Source organism: Vombatus ursinus, unplaced genomic scaffold (assembly GCF_900497805.2).
Source record: "Vombatus ursinus unplaced genomic scaffold, bare-nosed wombat genome assembly UNPS02014782.1, whole genome shotgun sequence".
NCBI classification, from domain to species: domain Eukaryota; kingdom Metazoa; phylum Chordata; class Mammalia; order Diprotodontia; family Vombatidae; genus Vombatus; species Vombatus ursinus.
Genome location: NW_020954560.1, coordinates 1,150,810 through 1,170,510, shown reverse-complemented (window position 1 = coordinate 1,170,510; position 19,701 = coordinate 1,150,810). Strand labels below are relative to the sequence as shown.

At 40.6% G+C, this 19,701-nt stretch overlaps 1 protein-coding gene and 1 pseudogene across 1 annotated transcript; both read left to right on the top strand.

The window, feature by feature from the left end:
• Positions 1 to 396: 396 nt before the first annotated feature.
• On the top strand, positions 397 to 14,635 carry REG4 (regenerating family member 4). Its single transcript, XM_027866687.1, is given in 7 exon segments — positions 397 to 460; positions 5,550 to 5,647; positions 8,903 to 8,950; positions 8,953 to 9,042; positions 10,387 to 10,391; positions 11,480 to 11,580; positions 14,568 to 14,635. Coding segments are annotated over 7 exon segments (474 nt in total).
• A 3,753-nt stretch (positions 14,636 to 18,388) lies between these two features.
• LOC114046404 overlaps positions 18,389 to 19,701 on the top strand; it is a 4,815-nt pseudogene continuing 3,502 nt past the window's right edge.

The following is a 19,701-nucleotide window of genomic DNA, read 5'->3' as shown; positions in this document are numbered from 1 at the left end:
TGTCTTCTCTCCCCTCCTTAGGTTATGAACTCCTTAAGAATAAAGTTCAGGCGTTACTTATCCCAGTATCTACCTCCTGCACCTGTCCCCTTCAGTAGCTAACATGCTGCTTTGCATGGAAATGTATGCTGAATGGATGAAAAATTAATGCGTGGATGAACAAATGAAGAAATTTTGAATGGGAAATTGCTATTCTTCAGGAAAGGGATTCTCTAGCTCAGCAGGTACAAGCAGATGACATTCTTCCTTGCCTTTAGAGATCTGAAAAATCCTGAAAGAAACTGGCTCCTTCCCATCTCAGCAAATATGCTTACATTGCAGACTTAGGGCTGTTCAGAAGCTTCAAGGACATAATAGGAGCCTGTGATTGAGACTACCTGGGAGATGAAGAAGAGAATGGCTTCCAAAAACTGGCTGGTCCTGCTGCTGAGCTGGGCCTCAGTCACAGGCATCCTAGGAGGTAAGTTGCACCATTGACAGCTTCAAAGATAAAGGTGACCCTCAAAGAGCCTGAAGTATGGCGGGGGGTGGGGGGGAACACTAAACCCAGACCAAAGAAAAGCCATTGGAAGCAAATAAAAAGCCAGTGAATACGGTGAGAGGTAGCCAGGTGTTAAAACTCTGCAGAACAAAGCAGAGCCCAGAAAGAAAGGACCAAGTGAAGGCACAGAAATAGGAACAAATAAGTTGCTTGTGAGCAGGAAGGAGATGGTGGCCAAATAGGAATTACACTTTAAAAAATCCTTATGGGATGATTTTTTAATGCACAGATGAAAACACGAAAGTGCTGAAGAAGACAGAGACTAATAGAGTAGTTTAATTATTACTTGTTTAATAGGAGTTTTCAGTTGGTCAATAAGCATTGGTTAAGCTCTTATACTGTTTGAGGCACTGTGCTAAGCAGTGGGGATACAAAAAAGGGAAAAACAGTGTCTGCTTTCGAGAAACTCACATTCTAATATGGAGACACCATGTAAATGGATACACGCATGTACAAGTTACAAGATAGTCAACGGGAAGTCACTTCAGGGGGAGAGGTGAGGTGTAAGAGGTGGAGGCAGAAGGCTAGGAAAGGTCTCTTGCAGAAGGTGAGATTTGACCTTAATGTTAAAGGAAACCAGGAGGGATATGAAAGTAGGGGAAGCATTCCAGCTATGAGGGACAATCAGTGGAAAGGCATGGAGAAAGAGACAGAGAGAGAGAGAGAGAGAGGTGGGGAAAGAGGGTTGGAAGGAACCTCAAGAAGGCTAGTGTGTCTGGATCACATTGTACATGAAGGGGAGTAAAGTATAAGACCACCAGAAAAGTAGGAAGGAGTTAGTCTCTAAAAGGCTTTAAAAGCCAAACACTGAATAGAAACTGGACCTGGGAATTTATCATTTTGGGGAGAGGTCTGCATAAAGAAATTGCCTCTACTAATGTAAATCTGGGGTGGCTAGGTGACTCAGTGGATAGAGCGCTGCGCCTGGAGTCAGAAAAACCTGAGTTCAAATCTGGCCTCAGAGATTTACTAGCTGTGTGATCCTGGGCAAGTCACTTAACCCACTGGAGAAGGAAATGGCAAACCACTCTAGTATCTTTGCCAAGAAAACCCCATGGACAGCATCGCTGTGATATGGTTGATCTCTGCTGAACAACAACAATGTAAGTCTATGCCTTCTCTGAAACTTAAAGGCATAGATTTCCCTAGATCACTGAAAAGTTAAGAAACTTGGCCAGGTCACATGGTAGATATGCATCAGAGGCAAAACTTGAACCTCTCTGTATATGTGTTTATATGTACATGCTTACGTATGTATATATGTATGTATACATATACATATATGTATGTGTATATGTGTGTATGTGTGTGTGCATATATATGCCTCATGATCAAGAGGCATTTATTAAGCACTTCTGATGTGCCAGGCACTGTACCAAGCACTAACAAAACAAATACAAGCAGAAAGAAAGGCAGTCCCTGCTCTCAGGAAGCATACATTTTGACCGATACATCCCAGACCACAGAGTTGGAAAGCAGCTCAGAGACAAGCAGGTCCAACCCTTTCCTGAGTGGGAATGCCCTTGTCCACAATATGCCCAACTAGGAGTTATACAGCCTCTGTTTAAAGACCTCCAGTGACAGGAAACTCACTGCGTCCCAAGGCAACCCAATTATCAAAATTTTTTTTTCAATTATCAAGATTTTTAAAAATTGGTCTAGAATCTGCCTCTCTGTTACTTCTACCTCTTACTCCTATTTTTGCCCCGTGGGACTATAAAGATGAGAAAGAAGCTTCAAATGGATAGATCATGATTACTGGGGCAGAAACTCCTTGAGAACAGGCGCTATCTTTTGTCTTTCTTGGCCTCCCCGGTGCCTGGCAAAGGTCAGTAAGCAAAAGATAACTCTTTCATAGATACCTATTTGTATTGAATTGACTGATCATCTCTCCTGGCAGCCCATTTGTTCTTTCATCACTATATCCAACCATAAGCAGGTATTTCCGGGAGCTAACAGGCCCTTAACACTCTGGGAGGGATGCAGGATGACTGGGGCAGCACTCTAAGAGGGGGTAGACTAGGAAGAAATGAGGGTACCAAAGAACTAGCATTTCAGACCTCCCACACACTGTTCATGATGGAAACTCTTATATCATAAACAAGGGGAGAGAGAGAAGGGTAAAACAAAGAAGAAAAAGACTAAAAAAATACCAAAGGACTCGTCTCCAGGGATCAGACTGTTATCAGTTCAATTATACCCCCGATACGTGCTCAGAAGTTATCAGCACCTTGCCCAGCCTCCGCAGCATTAGGACATGAGCCCTTAACCTGGCCCCACTGTGGATTGCAAGTAAACATCTGGCAAGGCACTTCTGACCTTAGGGAATTCATTCCTTTTCTGATTAGACTGTCCTAACCTCCTAAGTTTATTAAATATAGGATCTACTCTGAACTCTGTGATCCTACGTTCATGTTGGAGTTTCTGTACGTCCTATTTGGGAATCAGGGAGCATCAAGACGAATGACCCCACCTAAATTTTTTGTCTGTGGAGGGCCACACACAGGCGCCTGAGACTCCAAAGGAACATTGGAATCATTGTACCATGCATACTAACTGTGAAGCGATGGTTTCTTTATAATAGTCCTTTAATAGTCTCTAAGGACAGTGATAAATGCCTGTCTCAGCATCAAATCACCTCAGTGGGTTAAACCAAAAGAAATTCATCAACCCTGAACAAATTTCTTCTTGTTGAAATTCAGACTCATTTGTAGGCCATCTTTTATAAAAATGAATGGTTCACACACTCCTTCAAAGCCCTAAAAATGCCCCACTCATACTTGACAACTTGTTGATGCTGCGCGAATCAGATGCATCAATTGATACAGAAATATAATTTTACTTTGAAATAAAAAATTTCATCCAACTAGCTGTTTTCTTTACCCTGTGGATTAAATAAAACAATAATAATTCATTGTGTCCATTGATGCAGCTTCGTCCTTCTAGTGTTAAGAGCCCCTTTACCTTCTCATCTCCAGATTTAGTAACCTGAAGGACTTCAACTTATCAATCACCATCTCTCCATTGTTGGGACTCAAAGATGAAGGTCAAGACTGACATGAAATTAGGGGCAGCTAGGTGGCACAGTGGATAGAGCACCGGCCCTGAAGTCAGGAGGACCTGGGTTCAAATCTGGCCTCAGACCAAACACTTGACACTTACTAGCTGTGTGACCCTGGGCAAGTCATTGAACCCTAATTGCCTTGCAAAAAAAAAAAAAAAAAAAAAAGACTGACATGAGTGTAGGGGAAGGACTACTTCCTGAATCTGACAGACCATAATTGTATGAATATATCCAAGGACCATATCCTAAATGGTTAGATTATTTTATTATAAACTTTACAACCATCAACAAAAGCATATGTTGAAAATAAAAGGGGGAATTATGTGTAGAAACTTAGACATTTTAATAAAATAAAACCAAAATAACAAAAAATTATTTTATTTTGTGATACTCCCCCCAAGTCTGTCTGAAATCCCTTTACCTTTGTAATGTGTGTGTGTTCTGATTCTACTGATTGTACATTGCATCACTTCCTGTAAATCTTTTCATAATCTAAAATTAGATTTTGTAATTAATAATTTTCATTGTATAATGATTTAGTGTTCATAAGATACTTTCTTCTCAATAACCCTGTGAGATAAGTGGTACAAGTATTATTCCTATTTTACATATTAAAAAACTGAGACTTGTGGAAAGGAAGTGAAAGGTCACCCAAGTAAAAACAGAGTTAGGACTTACTTAAACCAAGACACAGACTCCAAATCCAGTGTTCTTTCTACTATGTTATGCCACCCCTTTGCTACCTAGTCATAATCTGCTTGAGACCTTCCATGATCTCTGTGACACTTTTCTTCGGCAATTGTGCTAAATTCATCATTTCCACCATTGGCCATGTAGGCCCCATGTCAGATGCCTTTCCTGATGTCAAGGTCCTGGTTACAATCTGAGGGCTTCTCTTCTATGGCCCCTTGTCTCTAGCCAGATAATCTGAGAGCTCCAGGATCTGGGATGCCCCAATTCCCCTTATAAACAGCCAAGGCCCAAAAATGAATTTTTTTTTCATTTTTTTGTTGGTGGAAACAAACAAGAATGACATCTGAGTCTGTAGAAAATCACAGTTTTCCTCAGACTCCCATCATTATTCTCATTAGTCAGAAACTCGTTGTATATCAATTAAACTTATAAAAGAAATTGCATTGATCAAAATCAACATAAAATATGTCCAATTTTTAGGCTAAAAGTAATAGGGATAAATGTAAAGTTCAACACACATTCAAAAACAGTTCATGCAAAAATGATCTGGGCCTTTTAAGAAGTTTCAAACTTCTCACTAGCTGTGTGACCATGGGCAAGTCACTTAACCCCAATTGCCTTAAAAAAAAAAAAAGCTTCAAACTTAATATGAGCCAATAGTGTGATATGACTGATATATAATTAAATAGTGTGATATGCCAGATAATAAATTAAATTGGCATTGGTCTCAGGGTGACTTGCCAAAAGCAATGAATAGAAGTTAAAGAAAAGTAGATTGCATTTCAATTTTTATTTAATATTTGTGTATTTTATTTAATAAGCCGGATATGTATATTTATTTAATACATTTGTATATTTAATATTTATAGTGGTTGTTGAGTTATTTCAGTCGTGTCTGATCTTCCATGACCCCATTTGGGGTTTTCTTGGCAAAGATAGTGGAGTGGTTTGCCATGCCCTTCATCAGCTCATTTTACAGATGGGGAAACTGATGCAAACCAGGTGAAATGACTTGCCCAAGTCATACAGCTAGTAAATGTTTGAGACTAGATTTGAACTCAGGTCCTCCTGACTCCAGGGCCAGCGCTCTATTCACTGCACCACCGAGCTGCCTTATATTTATTTATGAATATTTAATATTTAGAGCTGTCCAGAGGGATGGGGATGGGGATAATCAGGAAGAAATGAGAGACCCCAGCCTCCATGTCTTACTTTCAGGATGACTAATGACAATCTTTTGTTTACGTGAAGATATTATCTTGAGACCCAGCTGCAGCACAGGGTGGTTTTACTACAGATCCAATTGTTACAGATATTTTCGAAAACATCAAAGTTGGTCTGATGCTGAGGTAAGAAATTTGTGTCAATTAACATCAGCTTCTCCAGCGCCCTTTGGGACGGCTCCAGTCAATTCGCCTCAAGCATCAGGCCCCTCAAAGGACCTTGAGAAAAAAATGCAACATTGATTATGTGTGTTTCAATAGTTAGGTGGTCAGAGGGCAGTGTTTGCAAAAGAAAGTGAGGATCGCAAACTATCAGAGCTGGAAGAGAGTTCAGAGGTGATTTAGCGCAATCACCTAAATACTCGTCCCTACTACGACATACCCAAGTCATCATCCAACCTTTGCTTGAAAATGTCTGGTGATGAGAGAAATCCCCTGATTTCTAAGACAGACCATCCCACTTTGGAATAGCTCTAGTTGTTAGGAGTCTTTCCTCACTCTAAGGCCACATCTCCAGCATTGTAATTCCCAGTTTCCATTGTTTTTAGTTTTGTCCAAGTCTTCTCTTCAGGCTTAATATTCCCAATTTTTTTCTTATATGCCATTCTCATATGCCATGATCTTGAATGTCCTTCACCATCCTGGTGCTCCTTCCTCTGGACTGTCTTTAGCTTACCAATAGTTCTTCTTAAAATGCATTACCAAGAATTGAACACAATATTCCAGATGTAGTCTGATGAGGCAGGGTATAGTAAGATTGTCTGTTACCTCCCTAGTTCTGGAATTACACCTTCTGATACAGCTAAAGTTCACATTAACTTTTTTGCCTGTCATATCACATTGCTACTTTACACTAAACTTGTACCAGGCTAAAATTCCCAGCCCTTCTTCAGAAAACTTGCTATCTAGTCAGACTTCTATTATTTATTTGTAGTGTTGATTTTTCAGCTCAAGGTTAAGACTTCATATTTATTCCTATTAAATTTCATCAGCCCACTGTTTTAGCCTATCACGGTCTTTTTTGGGTCTTGAACTTGTCATCATTCCTGTTGACTATTCCTTTCAGCTCTGTGTCATCTACAAACTTGATAAGCATGCCTCCTAAGCCTTTATTTAAGTCGCTAATAAAAAATGTTAATTAGTGCAAGGCCACGTCTAGGTCCTTAGACACTCTACTGGAGACATTGCCCAAAACTGACATTGAAACTCTTTGGGCCAGGGCATTAAGCCAGTTTGAATCGACTCAATAGTATTACTACTGCCACCGTAATCCATCTCTCTCCATCATGGACACAAAACTGTGCAACTTTTCCAAAAGCTTTACTAAAATCTAAGAAAATTGTGTCACAGTATTCTCTTGATCTCCCACTTCTAAAAAAGAAAATGGGGTTAGTCCAATAAGACCTGTTCTTTAGGAAGCCATGTTGGCTCCTTGCAATGTTCACTATTCTTATCTTTAACAATTTCACTAGGAATTGAAGTCAAGTTCACCGGCTTACAGTTTACAGACTCCTTTCTAGTCCATTTTTTTTTAATCAGGACAAAGTTTGGCATTCTCCAGTTCAGAGGCCTGTCTCCACCATTCTTTGATTTTTCACAGCTGGTTCACGGTGGCTCAGAGAGCACATACATCAGGCCTTTCAATGCTTTGGGATATAATTCATCTGAGCCTCCTGACTTGAAATCATTAAAGGCAGCTAAGTTTGTTGTTGTTGTTCAGTCATTTTCAGCCTTGTCTGACTCTTCATGACCCCATTTGGAGTTTTCTTGGCAAAGATAATGGAGTGGTTTGCCATTCTCTTCTCCAGCTCATTTTACAGATGAGGAAACTGAGGCAGAGTTAAGTGACTTGTCTAAGGTCACATAGTAAGTGTCTGAGGCTGGATTTGAACTCAGACCTTCCTAACCCCAGGCTTGGAGCTCCATCCACTGTAGCGCCACCTAGCTTGCCCAAAAAGGCAGACAGGTGTTCTCTTACTATTTTCTTATTTTATCCTTTCCAGTCTAAAAATAGTTCACCTTTGCAAAGAAAACAAAAGCAAAATAATAATTAAGCATCTCTGTCATCCATTATCATTATCCCATCTACACCAAATAGGGGTCTTGTCCTTTCTTTGAGACTTCACCTTTTCCAAATAATTTTTAAAAAGACCTTTTTTGTTTTTAATCTTTCACACCTCTTTAACACCTCAAGTTATTTTGAGTCTTTTTAACTACTCATACTGTTCTTACTGGGCCATGCCACAGTTTTCAACTTGAGCTTGCCCTTGGTATATACACACTAGTCTCTTGAAACAACACCCCTTCATCAGAATTGTTTCTCTACATGTCTTCAGAATTTCATTTTAAAAAATTTTCCCATCCCTACTGGGTTGACATCCCTCCAACCCAGACTGACTGTGTGACCTTGGTCTAGTCACACACACACCCCTTGGGGGTGTTCTAGTGCCCCTAGGTAACTCTCTGCAGTTATGAGTTCTATAGGTGAATTACATCAATAAAAGGAGTTTCAGCTCTTCAACAATGAAATCACAGATATGAATCAAACTGATCAACTGGGATATGTGCATGTGCCCAAAGAAGAGAAATCAATTGTTTTCTATATTCTGCATAGTCCTTAGGGCACATGGAATTTCATAAAAGATCTGTTATTCAGGATTTCAAAAAAAAAAACATTGTATCTTTAGTGTGGCTACTTCTTCCACCACCATAGACACCAACTATCTACATGTTAGCAAATGGTAATGTATTACTATGGCCAAAAGTATTCATTGCCAAGTGGTCAGCTCCCTGGTGATGAGAATTATCTGACTTGGCCAAGACAAAGCTGTTGGCTGAGCTCCAATGGACATGCTTTGTCCATTTGTACAAAGCACGGCTTTGTAGGAGTGAGATCTAGGATAAAGGCAAAAAATGCCCAGGATTATAGGGGATATGAGTTTAATTGCCCAAAGGGGTTTTTGAAGCAGTAACACAGATACAAATTACACATCAGCCCTAGCTGTGGCTAAATTGGGGAAATGATCTCTATATCAAGTTCAAAGTCCACCACTACTGAGGAAAAACAGAATAGCGAACAAATATTTGTCCTAGATATACATTTCTTAAAGGCACCTGAAGATATGGCAGCCCACATTGTAACTCTTAACCATGGTTAAGAGTTCTATTCTCCTGGTAGGTCCAAGTCCACTCTGATAGCATTCCCTGAGGTAGCACCTTTATCTTCTCTCGGGTGCAAAGTCATTTTTTGCTAATGATTCTGGTAAATCCTAAATTTCCTGACTGAGGGTTTATGTATGAGTTAAAACTACTGGGACACAGCAACCTGGCTAGGAGCCTGGGATTACAGTGATGACTGACGGAAGTTCCCCTTGTATGCAGCTGGAGTGTCAGGCCTTTGGGAATGGGGCCCACCTGGCCTCTCTGCTGGATCAAAAAAGGAAGCCAAAGTCATAGCCAAGTACATCTGGAGCTATCAGCGAAACCAGCCCATCTGGATTGGTCTCAATTATGCCCAAAACGTAATCTTTGGAGGTGATTTTTCACTGCCTTTTTAGAAATAGCTTAAATCCTCCATCTGGGAATTGGCCTGCTTTCTCGATGAGAAGGTGAATAACCATCATTTACCTTGGAAAGTTTGCAGGGGTATTTTGGTAAACATTAGCCATCAGCCCTTGAGAAGTCAAAAAAATAAATAAATAAAAGCACCCACAAGGTACTTTTAAGTTAAATCTGCACTCTTGAGTAGACAATCAAAGAAACAATAAAACCATCCCTGAGCCATCTGCCGATTCTGGGGTGTAAAGGTTCATTGAAAATTTAACATGCACACTCCTAGTAATGCAATATTTCACATAGAGTATAATGAGTTGGTTGCCAATGTCCACGTATGAGGAGCTCATTAAACTCTGGGCAAGAACGGTAGGTTGTAAGTAGACTGTAAACTCTTTGAGTGCAGGGATTATTTTAGTTTTGTCTCTGTAGTCTCAGGGTTTATCTCAGGGTCTGGTACCTAAAAAGTGCTTACTTGGTGCTCAGTCCTGTCCGACTCTTCATGACCCCGTTTGGGGTTTTATTGGCAAAGATCCTGGCATGGTTTGCCATTTCCTTCTCCAGCTCTTGACAGATGAGGAGCTGAGGCAAACAGGTTAAGTGACTTGCCTGGGCAAGTCACACAGCTCGGGCCAGATTTGAACTCAGGAAGAGGAATATTCTTGACTCCAGGCCCTGCACTCTATACACCGTCCCACCTAGCTGTCCCGATACTTAATAGTTATTTATTGTTTGAATTGAATTGGCCCCAGGGGTAGGGTTCTGCTACAGTCCAGCACAATTCAGTGCTTCAGAGGAGGGTTGGTGACAAGACATGATGCTTCTGAGTTAAGGGCCTCATTACTTCTTGAAGGTCAAGGTTTCCATGACACATACATCCACACAAAAGCTTGCCTACACAGACATACATAAAGATTTCACTCTCCTTTTTCATTGACTTACTATATCCTAGAAACTCTACTAAGGACTAAGTATACAAAGAAAAAGCAAAAAGGGTCTGCCTTCAAGGATCTTACATTCTCGTAGGGGGAAACAGCACGGCTAAATCAGAGCACCACAACACATAACAACGAGACACAGGTTGATCGTGTAGGATTCAAAATCAGATGTTCCTGATTTCAAGCCCCGTGCTATATCCACTGTGCAACCAAGCTGCTCCAACAGGGAGTCAATCAATTAATACTTTATCGAGAGCCTCCTATGTGCCAGGCACTGTGCTAAGAACAGGTCATACAATGAGGCAAAAGACAGCCCCTGCCCCTAAGGAGCTCACAGCCTAATTCAGAGTAGATGGAAGGTTAACAGCCTCTTAGAGGAGGTGCTGCTTGCGATTGAAGTGGGGAGAAAGATACGATCCAGCCTCTTCTTTAAAAAGACAAGAAAAGAAAAAAAGAGGGAGAGATGAGCTAGGTAAAGTCTTACGAGATGCTGCTTATGCTTGAGTTCCAGATGGGATGTAGTCAATAACACAGCTTTTCTTTGAAAATTCAATGCTCCTGGTTCAATGCTCCACCGTAGAAATTGCATGTGTAACTCGTAGTCACTTGCATAAGACTCTTTTCATTGCTGGAGATTGATTACTCCATGTTGCCCATTTGCCTGAGGGCTGGAGCTGCTAAGAGTTTGAGAGAAAGGAGATCCTGGTCTTCTGACTTTTAGCTTCCAGATCTAGACTCTCTTCAGGTCCCTGAAGGGAGCGAGACCCCGGGAAGAAGTTGACGTGTAGCCTTTGAACCACGGGTTACAGATGTGAATGGTCGGGACTGAGATCTGGGAGATGAAGGTGGGAGGATGCTTTACAAATATTATTGTATTTCTCCTCACAACACCCCCGGCAGGCTGGAGCTATTATTATCCATGTTTTATAGTTGAGAAAACTGAGGCAGACAAGGTTAAGTCACTTGCCCAGAGTCACTCAACTAATAAGTATACCAGGCTAGATTTGAATCCAGGTCTTGGTGACTCAAGCCCAGCAGACTATCCACCAGCACTGTTCTTGGAGTCAGGAAGGCCTGAGTTCAAATTCAGCCTCAGACACTTACCAGCTATGTGACCGTGGGCAAGTCACTTAGCCCTGTTTGCCTCAGTTTCCTCATCTGTAAAATGAACTGGAGAAGGGAATGGCAAACCACATCCTTTAGCTGCCTAGGGAAGACCTGAGAATAGTGGAAGGAATCAGAAGAAAGAAAGAGGATGAAAATGCAAGAAGGGTATTGATTTATAGAGTAAGGTCCCTGAGGAGGCAGGCAAGGATGCGGCTTAAGGACACAGATGGAAGGATGAGTCTTGGCAAAGATGCAAATCACTTCATTCTGAGATGGGAGAGAAGGACAAGATGTCTGAAGACAGAGGGAGGAGAGTATTCTCATGTGAATGTTTCTTTCTTTGTACTTGTTGTCTGCAGAGCAATTGGAAATGGATTGATGGAAGTTTGTTTCTCTTCAGAGCCTGGTCTAATAAGTCTTACCAGGGAAATAAGGCCTGTGGGGAAATGGCTTATCACAGTAGTAAGTATGGATACATCATCCAGATGTTAGTTCTTCCTTTGGGGCAGCTAGGCGATATAGATAGACTGCTAAACTTGGAATCAGAAAGACTCATCCTCATGAGTTCAAATCTGGCCTTAGACATTTACTAGCTATATGACCCTGGGCAGGTCGCTTAACCCTGTTTGCCTCAGTTTCCTCATCTATAAAATGAGATGGAGAAGGAAATGGCAAACCACTCCAGTATCTCTGCCAAAAAAACCTGAAATGGGGTCAGGAAGAGTCAGACATGACTGAAGTGATTGAACGACAAAACTAAAAGTACTTTCCTCACTAAAAATGAACAGTGGGAAGTATTCCAAAACCCTTGCAGTTGGGCGCACACAAACACACAGTCTCTAACACACACCCACGCATCAGTCCTCTGATATCAACAACACTGAGATTCCATTGTTCCCACCCCATCTCCCTAAACAGAGTTAGAGACTGAACCTATGATGCCGTTAGTATAGAGAACTCCCCCTTATCAATGCAGTTGAGTTACTTCTCTGCAACTTCAAAGTCTAAGAGGTTGCTTGAAGAGGTTCAATGATTTATCTCAGGTCACAGTCTGTATAGATCAGAGGTAAAACTTGAACCCAGGTCTTTCTGGCTTTGAAGATAACTCTTTTCTACTATATCATGCTTCCTCTCTTAAACTCAGTGAGGTTTAGATGGTGTAGTGGGTAGACATCTGGCCTCAAAGTCATGAATAGCCAAGTTTTGCTTCTGGCATATACCTACCGCCTGTGTAACCTGGTGAATCACCACCTCTCAGCTCTCAGTCCTACAGTGTCAAAGTCAAAGAGAAACAAGGGCCACTAATCCATCCATAATTATCCCTGCAGCAACACATTAATCATGTATTTAAAATAAAATATTGTCTATGTTCCTATTGCATTTTTATTTTGTTAATATTTCTTAATTACTTTTCAATCTATTTTGAGCTGCCCTTGGAAGTTTTATGGGCCATATTCGACACCTCTGCTTTAGGCAACTCTCTAAGTCAACTAGAAATTGGAAGGAATTGCCTCTATGCATTAGCAGAAGGAGTTTTGTCACTCCCAGGGGAATTTTTTTTATACCTCTGAAATCACAGGTCTAGCTCCTATTGTATCCCATGAGTCTCTAAGTATTTTTAGCTATAATAGAATCAGAGAATCAGAGAGTTAGAAGGTCCAACCTCTTTCCCACAAAAGGAATCTCAACTAAAGTATTCCTGAGAGACTCATCTAACTTCTTTCTACTTGAACAACTTCAGTAATGGGGGATTAACTACTCCCCTCAGGAGGTCTGTTTTATTGTTGGACCCTTCTAAAACTGTTTTTTTTTAATTCTTTTTTTATTGAGCTGAAATCTGTGCCTTCTAATTTCCACCCATTGATTGAAGAGATTGAATCAACTCACAGAGATGGAAGGAGCCTAAAGAAGTTATTTCGTCTAACTCCATTATTTTAGGGACAAGGAAATTAAAACTCTATAAAGCAAATGAATGATTCTCTCGGGGTCACACAGCAAGTGAGAAACAGTCAGGACTCACACACGAATTTTCTGAGATAAGCACAGTGTTCTTTCTCTTTTTTAAAGCGCGGTAGTTCACTTTAACTAATTTTTTTTTCAATTAACAGGTGTTTATTTTCTCTCCCTCTCCTTCCAGTCCCCAAACAAACAAACAAAAACCCTTTATAGCAGATGGGCGTAGTCAAGCAAAATAAATTCCTGCTTTGGCTATGTTTATAAATCTATGTTTCATTCTATGCTCTGAGTCTTTTCTGTCCTTTCTATCGAAGGAGGGTAGTATATTTCATCACCAATCCTCTGGAATTCTGGTTGGTCATTGCATTGATCAGAATTCCTAAGTCTTTCAAAATCATTTGTCTTTATGGTGTTGTTATTATTTTATAAATTATTCTCCTGGTTCTGATCACTTTACCCTACATCATTTCATAGAAGTCTTCCTGGGTTACTCTGAAACTGTCCAACATCATTGTATTCCATTATTTCCATATCCCAAAATGTGTTCAACCATTCCCCAATTGATGGGCATCCCCTTACTTTCCAGTTCTTTGCCACTACTAAAAGACTGTCTATCTCACTACACTATTGTGACCTCCTTTTCCTACAATACTAAACACCTAAATCTTTCCTGTGGATCAACATAAAAGATTTCAACCCTCCACACATCTTCCCTTAAATTGGAAAACATGTGCATACCCTCAAGTTTTTGCCTACCAGTGGTGGTGGCTGTATAGACAGCAGAACAGTGGTGATATGGGTAAGGTGCTAACGGTCCACAAATGTTCTGTAAACCTGGAGAGTCTTATTTCACTGTCCCCTGGATCCACAAGTCATCGTAGTGATCAGAAAAGACTTCTTTGAAGGGAATTGAGAGTCCTTTTCTTCTGTTTCCCACCAAACTAAAACATCACTGAGCTCACTACCTAAAATTACTAGGTGGATCATCTTTCAGTATTATGGGATTTTTTTAATAACTTAGGTTATATTAATGACATCAAAAGAACTCATCTTTTTTTTTTTTTTGGTTAGAGGGGAGAAGTAGTAGCATAAGCTAAAGTCTAATTGACTGCTTATTTCAGTCAGTATTTAAATGTAGTTGGAGACCCAAACTCAGCATCTCTCCTTGTGGACCAGTGGTATGCTCCCCAAAAAAATGTGAGATGCTTCCACTGAGTTGGACAAGAGACAGAGCTTTGTGGTCACTCAGTAATCCATAGAGAGCAGAAGTGATATTTTTGAGATTTTTCTCTCTACTCTTGATGAAATATGGGTTCATCTTTCGGAGGTAGGAATCACTGTCCCTATCAGTTGTCTCTAGTTCTCTAACTGACTAAAAAAAAAAAAAAACATACTAAAAAAGAAAGACCAAGGGGATGCTGGTTGCCCTTACCGGGGATTTAACAGTGGGTTTAAAGTAGAGGAAAAAAAGGCATGTTTCTATATTTTTGCAGATTTCTTAACCTGGAATAAAAATGATTGCAGCAAGCGCTGACGCTTCGTATGCAAATACCGACCCTAGAAGCAAGACTAAGTCCCCACACCAGCCACAGGCATTTTCCTTTTTCATCTCTATCCCAACGGAAAACTCCCATGAGGAACTGGAAAGACTCTTCCCTCTTCGGCCCTTCCCCACCAGTTTTTATCAGCAATGTATCAGCAATGGAGCCAACTGATTTTTGAAGCGTTAACTTTTCAATGCTCATGTGTTCCCCCCTTCCCTCCCTCCTCCCTGTCCTTGGGCAGACTGAAGACAGGAACAGGAGGAGGGACACCACCCCCAAATGATGGAGGATCTCTGTGACTTTAAGAGGTGGGAGATGAAGGGGTAGGGAGAAAAACAAGTTTTCTTAGCATATGGGCTGCTTGCCCCAGCTCTGTGGGATCTTCCTTCTCTAGTTTCACTTACTCTGACCCTTGTAACTCCGACGTAGCCTCCCAACTCTTGCCAGAAGGATATGTATCCATCCAGTGCAAAGTACAGTCTGTTTTCCAACAGGCTAAGAATAGGTCATGAGCTCTTCTGTTCCCTTTTAATAAATAGCTGTGTGCACAAAAAAACAGCTTTGTTTCATTTGGGGCTGCTGAGGGTTCAAAGACCACATTCAGACCTTTTCTCTCCAATTCTTTCCACACAGACCCTCTGTCCCACTTCATAATGGCCATCTTTGAGGTACCTAGGTATATATGTAGGCTGTTTCCTTCATTTGAATGAGAGGTCCTTGAAAGCAGGGACGGTTTTATTTATGTCTTTCTATCGTTGGCATCTGACATGGTGTCTGGCCCATAGTACGTACTTAATTAATACTTCATGACTGATTAATTACCGAGCTCTTTTCTGGTTCTAATATTCTAGGACTCTATTGGTCTAGGTAACATAAAGGTGGTGGTTGATCAAGATTTTTAAATTCTTTCAAGTTTTTAAGGTATTTAGAGGAAATGAGTTTAATTTGCTAAAACTTCTCTCCCAGCCTTCCTCTATGGATTGGCTAGAAATAATCCCACTTGGCACTCAATTTGGTTAGAGAATTTTAGAACTGGAAGAACATTTTATCGCAGGGCCCAAACAGTAATAGGACTTGAAAGAGCATAAGAATTAGATTGCCTCATTTGAATCGTCTCAGCTGGAAGGACCTTGTAGTTACTTAAATTTTGTTTTTTTGCATTGCTCTTAATTATTTCTGATGTCCCATTTGCAGAAAATTCCCATATTAGACCTGACATAGTTCAGCTTCAAACCCCGTTTTGTCCTCCTAGAGAGGAATGAAATCTCCTGTCCACCATCTTAGCTCACACTCCAATCAACCAACAAGTATTAACCAAGGGCCTACTATGTGTCAGGCACTGGATGCTAGGAATACAAAGTGAAGTCTCTATCTTCAAGGAATTTGCATTCTATGTGCATATAAAAATTGCTGGTGACTCCTCTCCACTAGCATTCCCTTGTGTTTATTTTAATTAATTAATTAAATGTTTTATTTAAAAATTTTTCATTTAAAATTAATTAAATTATAACTAAAAATCTAAAATCTAATCTAAAAAATTTAAAATCTAAAATCTAAAAAATCTAAATCTAAAATCTAAAAAAATCTAAAAATCTAAAATTTAATTAATTTTAAATTAAAATGTTAATTAATTAATTATAATAAACACAAGGGAATGCTAGTGGAGAGGAGTCACCAGCAATTGGAAGATTCAAGAAATGCTTGTGTCGTGGGTTAGAACTGGAACTGAGTTTTGAAAGAAGCTTGGGATTGTAAGAGATGGAGGTGAGGGATACATTTCAGAGTTGGGGGGACCCTAGGCAAGGGTATGAAGAAGGGAAATGGGACATATACTTTTCTATATCCAATTCTGCCCCTCTGTCCAGACATAAAATTCACTGTTGGAATAGCACTTGATCCAAGATCAACTGGAGTGCTCTCCCTGAGCTAGATGGCACAATGAATAGAGTACTGAACTTGGAAACAAGACAAGCCGGTTTTGTATCCTGCCCCGGACACTTTCCTAGTTGTGTGACACTGGGCAAGTCACTTTAACTTGTTTGCCTCAGTTTCCTGATCTGTAAAATGGGAATAATAATAGCCCCTGTCTCCTAGGGTTATTGTGAGGATCAGATGAGGTAACATAGGGAAAGTGCTTTTCAAACTTTGAAGTCCTAGAAAAATGCAAGCTATTATTATAATGTTGGAATCATTGTTTCACCACCCAAGAAGAAATGCAGAACACTACTGCCTTTGGTCTAAATTAATTATTTGCTTATCCAGAAAGAGAGACACATTCTCCCCTCTCCCAAGCTTCTGAGAATCCACACTGTGGCCACATAGCCCAGAGACTCAGACTGGCATTATCCTGAAAAATGTTGCAATAACCTTCACAGCAACTCAAATCCCTTCGAATGGATTTCAATATTGCTTTTCTAAGCATGAAATAATACAATGAATCTGCCTTAAGATTCAGGTATAGTTTAGAAGATGGAGACAGAAATGATGCCTGTGTAGCTCAGTGGAGATGTACTGGTAGCCAAGAACAGAAATAATCTTGTGCCATCAACTGAAAAGGTCCTTCCTCTGTTCCTGAGCAAGGTACAGTCAGAACCTGGCATCTCAGTGGAGAGCCCAGGGAGGCACATTGGGTTATTGTTCTATTCACAATCGATCCTCATCCATCAATCAACAAGTATTGATCAAATAAGTATCAATCAACAATATTAAGTATGTCATCCCTTTAACAAAACAAGGATTTACTGAGCAAGTATGCCCAGAAACAACCGGAGCTGTCTCAGCTAGGGAAACTTCAAGAATCAGTGGAATTGCCAATAAAAACTCCTTTCTTAAGGGTTATGCTGTTCAGTCATTTCAGTTGTGTCCGACTCCATGACCCAATTTGGTGTTTTCTTAATGAATATTGAAGTGGTTTGCCATTTCCTTCTCCAGATCATTTGACAGATGAGGGAACTGAGGCAAATAGGGTTAAGTGACTTGCCCAAGGTCACACAGCTAGTAAATGTCTGAGGACAGATTTGAACTCAGGAAGATCATTCCTGACTCCAGACCAGGCACTCTATTCACTCTGACACCTAGCTGGCCTAACTTAAGGACTATAGGAAACATCATCACTAGGACAGATGAACAAATTAAGATTATAATAAAAATATAATAAATATAATTTTAAAACAAAGTAAAAAGTGCACAGCACAGAACAAAGAAAACCAATAAGAAAGCAAAGCTGAGCAGCTTTGAAAACAATGTATGGTATTTATTACATAGGTTTTCTTGAAATGCAAAATTATTGTTTTATATTAAATCCTCTCTGATGGTCTTCTGTGTACATGGCAGTTTTTTTTTCTTTTCTCATTTTATATTTAAGTTTAAGATTTAAAAAATTACAAAAGAAATTCCGATTATAATAGACTCAGGACTTCTTGCTGTTTTTCCTAGCCGGCTTGCACACTCCCAAACCAATATCCAGAAAGAGGTCGTGTGGTCAACCACGCAAAAGAGGTCAAGCATCACAGCCCGCCATCAAGACTAAATAAAGCAAATTAGGAATCATGGACTAACTTGGTTAGAATTCTGTCAAAGGAAGACTTGAAGTCCCAAAGAAAAGCTGTATGAGCTATCACAAACTATGCAAGCTGGGGAACAATTGAACAGATTGTGTATCTTGTTCAAAATGGAATTCTGGAATCCTCAATCAACCTTTGATCTGTGAAAGGCAACAAAGAGGCCCTGGTTATTCGAAATACAACTTCAAATATTTTCCTGGCTGCTGAATGAGGGGTAAGGATGAGGGGAGGGGTCAGAGGGGGCCCAATCCCGGGCCTAGCCCTAACACTGGCCTCTTGAGGCAACCAAAGTGCAGCTCTGGTCTCCTGCAGTGCTGGGCAACTCCCTGGAGCAGCTGGTGTGGCAGGCTGGACCCCCTTCCAGAGAGGCTGCTCATGGTCACCTCCCTTCTGCCCCCAGCAACCACAGGCCCTACAGAGGATGGGCAGGAGGGCCAGAAGGAAATCCTGGTGGCACTGGCCCAGGACCTGCACAAGAGGAAATTCAGTATAGTCAAGAAGTCCTTAGTATTCTCAAAGAATTTGACCATGTACTCGCAGACACTTCCTGGGTGACTTGTCTCAGAGCCAGCTAAGAAGAATCTCCTGATAATGATGGAGGAGGCTCATATCTACTCAGAGCCTTTTGGAGTGCTCTTACTTATTAGGGCTTGGAGTTTCCCATTTATCCCAAATACCCAACCATTCTTAGGGGCCATGGCAGCAGGAAATGCTATCTTAGTCAAGCCAGCAAAATGAAATGAAAGGACAGCCACACTCTTGGCCACAGTTAAGTGTTTAGACAAGGAGTCATACTCTGTTATTAATGGTGACATTGAGGAAACCAGAGAACTTCTGAAAAAAGATTTGACCTTATCTCTCTCCTGGAAGTGCCAGAGTCAAGAAGATTGCCATGGAAGCTGCCACCAACCACCAGACCCTGGCGAGTCTGGAGCTTAGAGGGAAGGGTCCATGTTACATCTTGATATTGTTCACAGACATGTCACCTGGGGGAAGTCTGTGAATTGTGGTCATTGCTTCAGACCACATTCTCTGGGGGCCATCCCTCCAGAGTCAGATTGTGGACAAGATTAAGGAAAATGTGAAGAAATTCTATGATGAAGAAATAAAAAAGTCTCCTGATTACGAAAGGATGATCAACCTTCCTCACTTTAAAAAGGTAACAAATTTACTTGAAGAACAAAAGAAAGCTTTTGGAGGGGAGACACAGTACATAGTCCCCCAACTATTCTTAGCAACGTCAATCCCAACTCCAAGGTGACACAAGAAGAGATCTTTGGTTCAGTGCTTGCAACGGTGCCTGTGAAAAACACAGAGGAAGCAATGCAGTTCATAAATCAGAGAGAAAAACCCCTGGTCCTGCATGTGTTTCCTAATAACAAGATTAAAAGTATGATAGACTCAGACCAGACACTTGAACTTACTAGCTCTGTGACCCTGGGCAAGTCACTTAACACCGATTGCCTCACCAAAAAAAGAAAAGAAAAGAAAAGAAAAGAAAAGAAAAGAAAAGAAAAGAA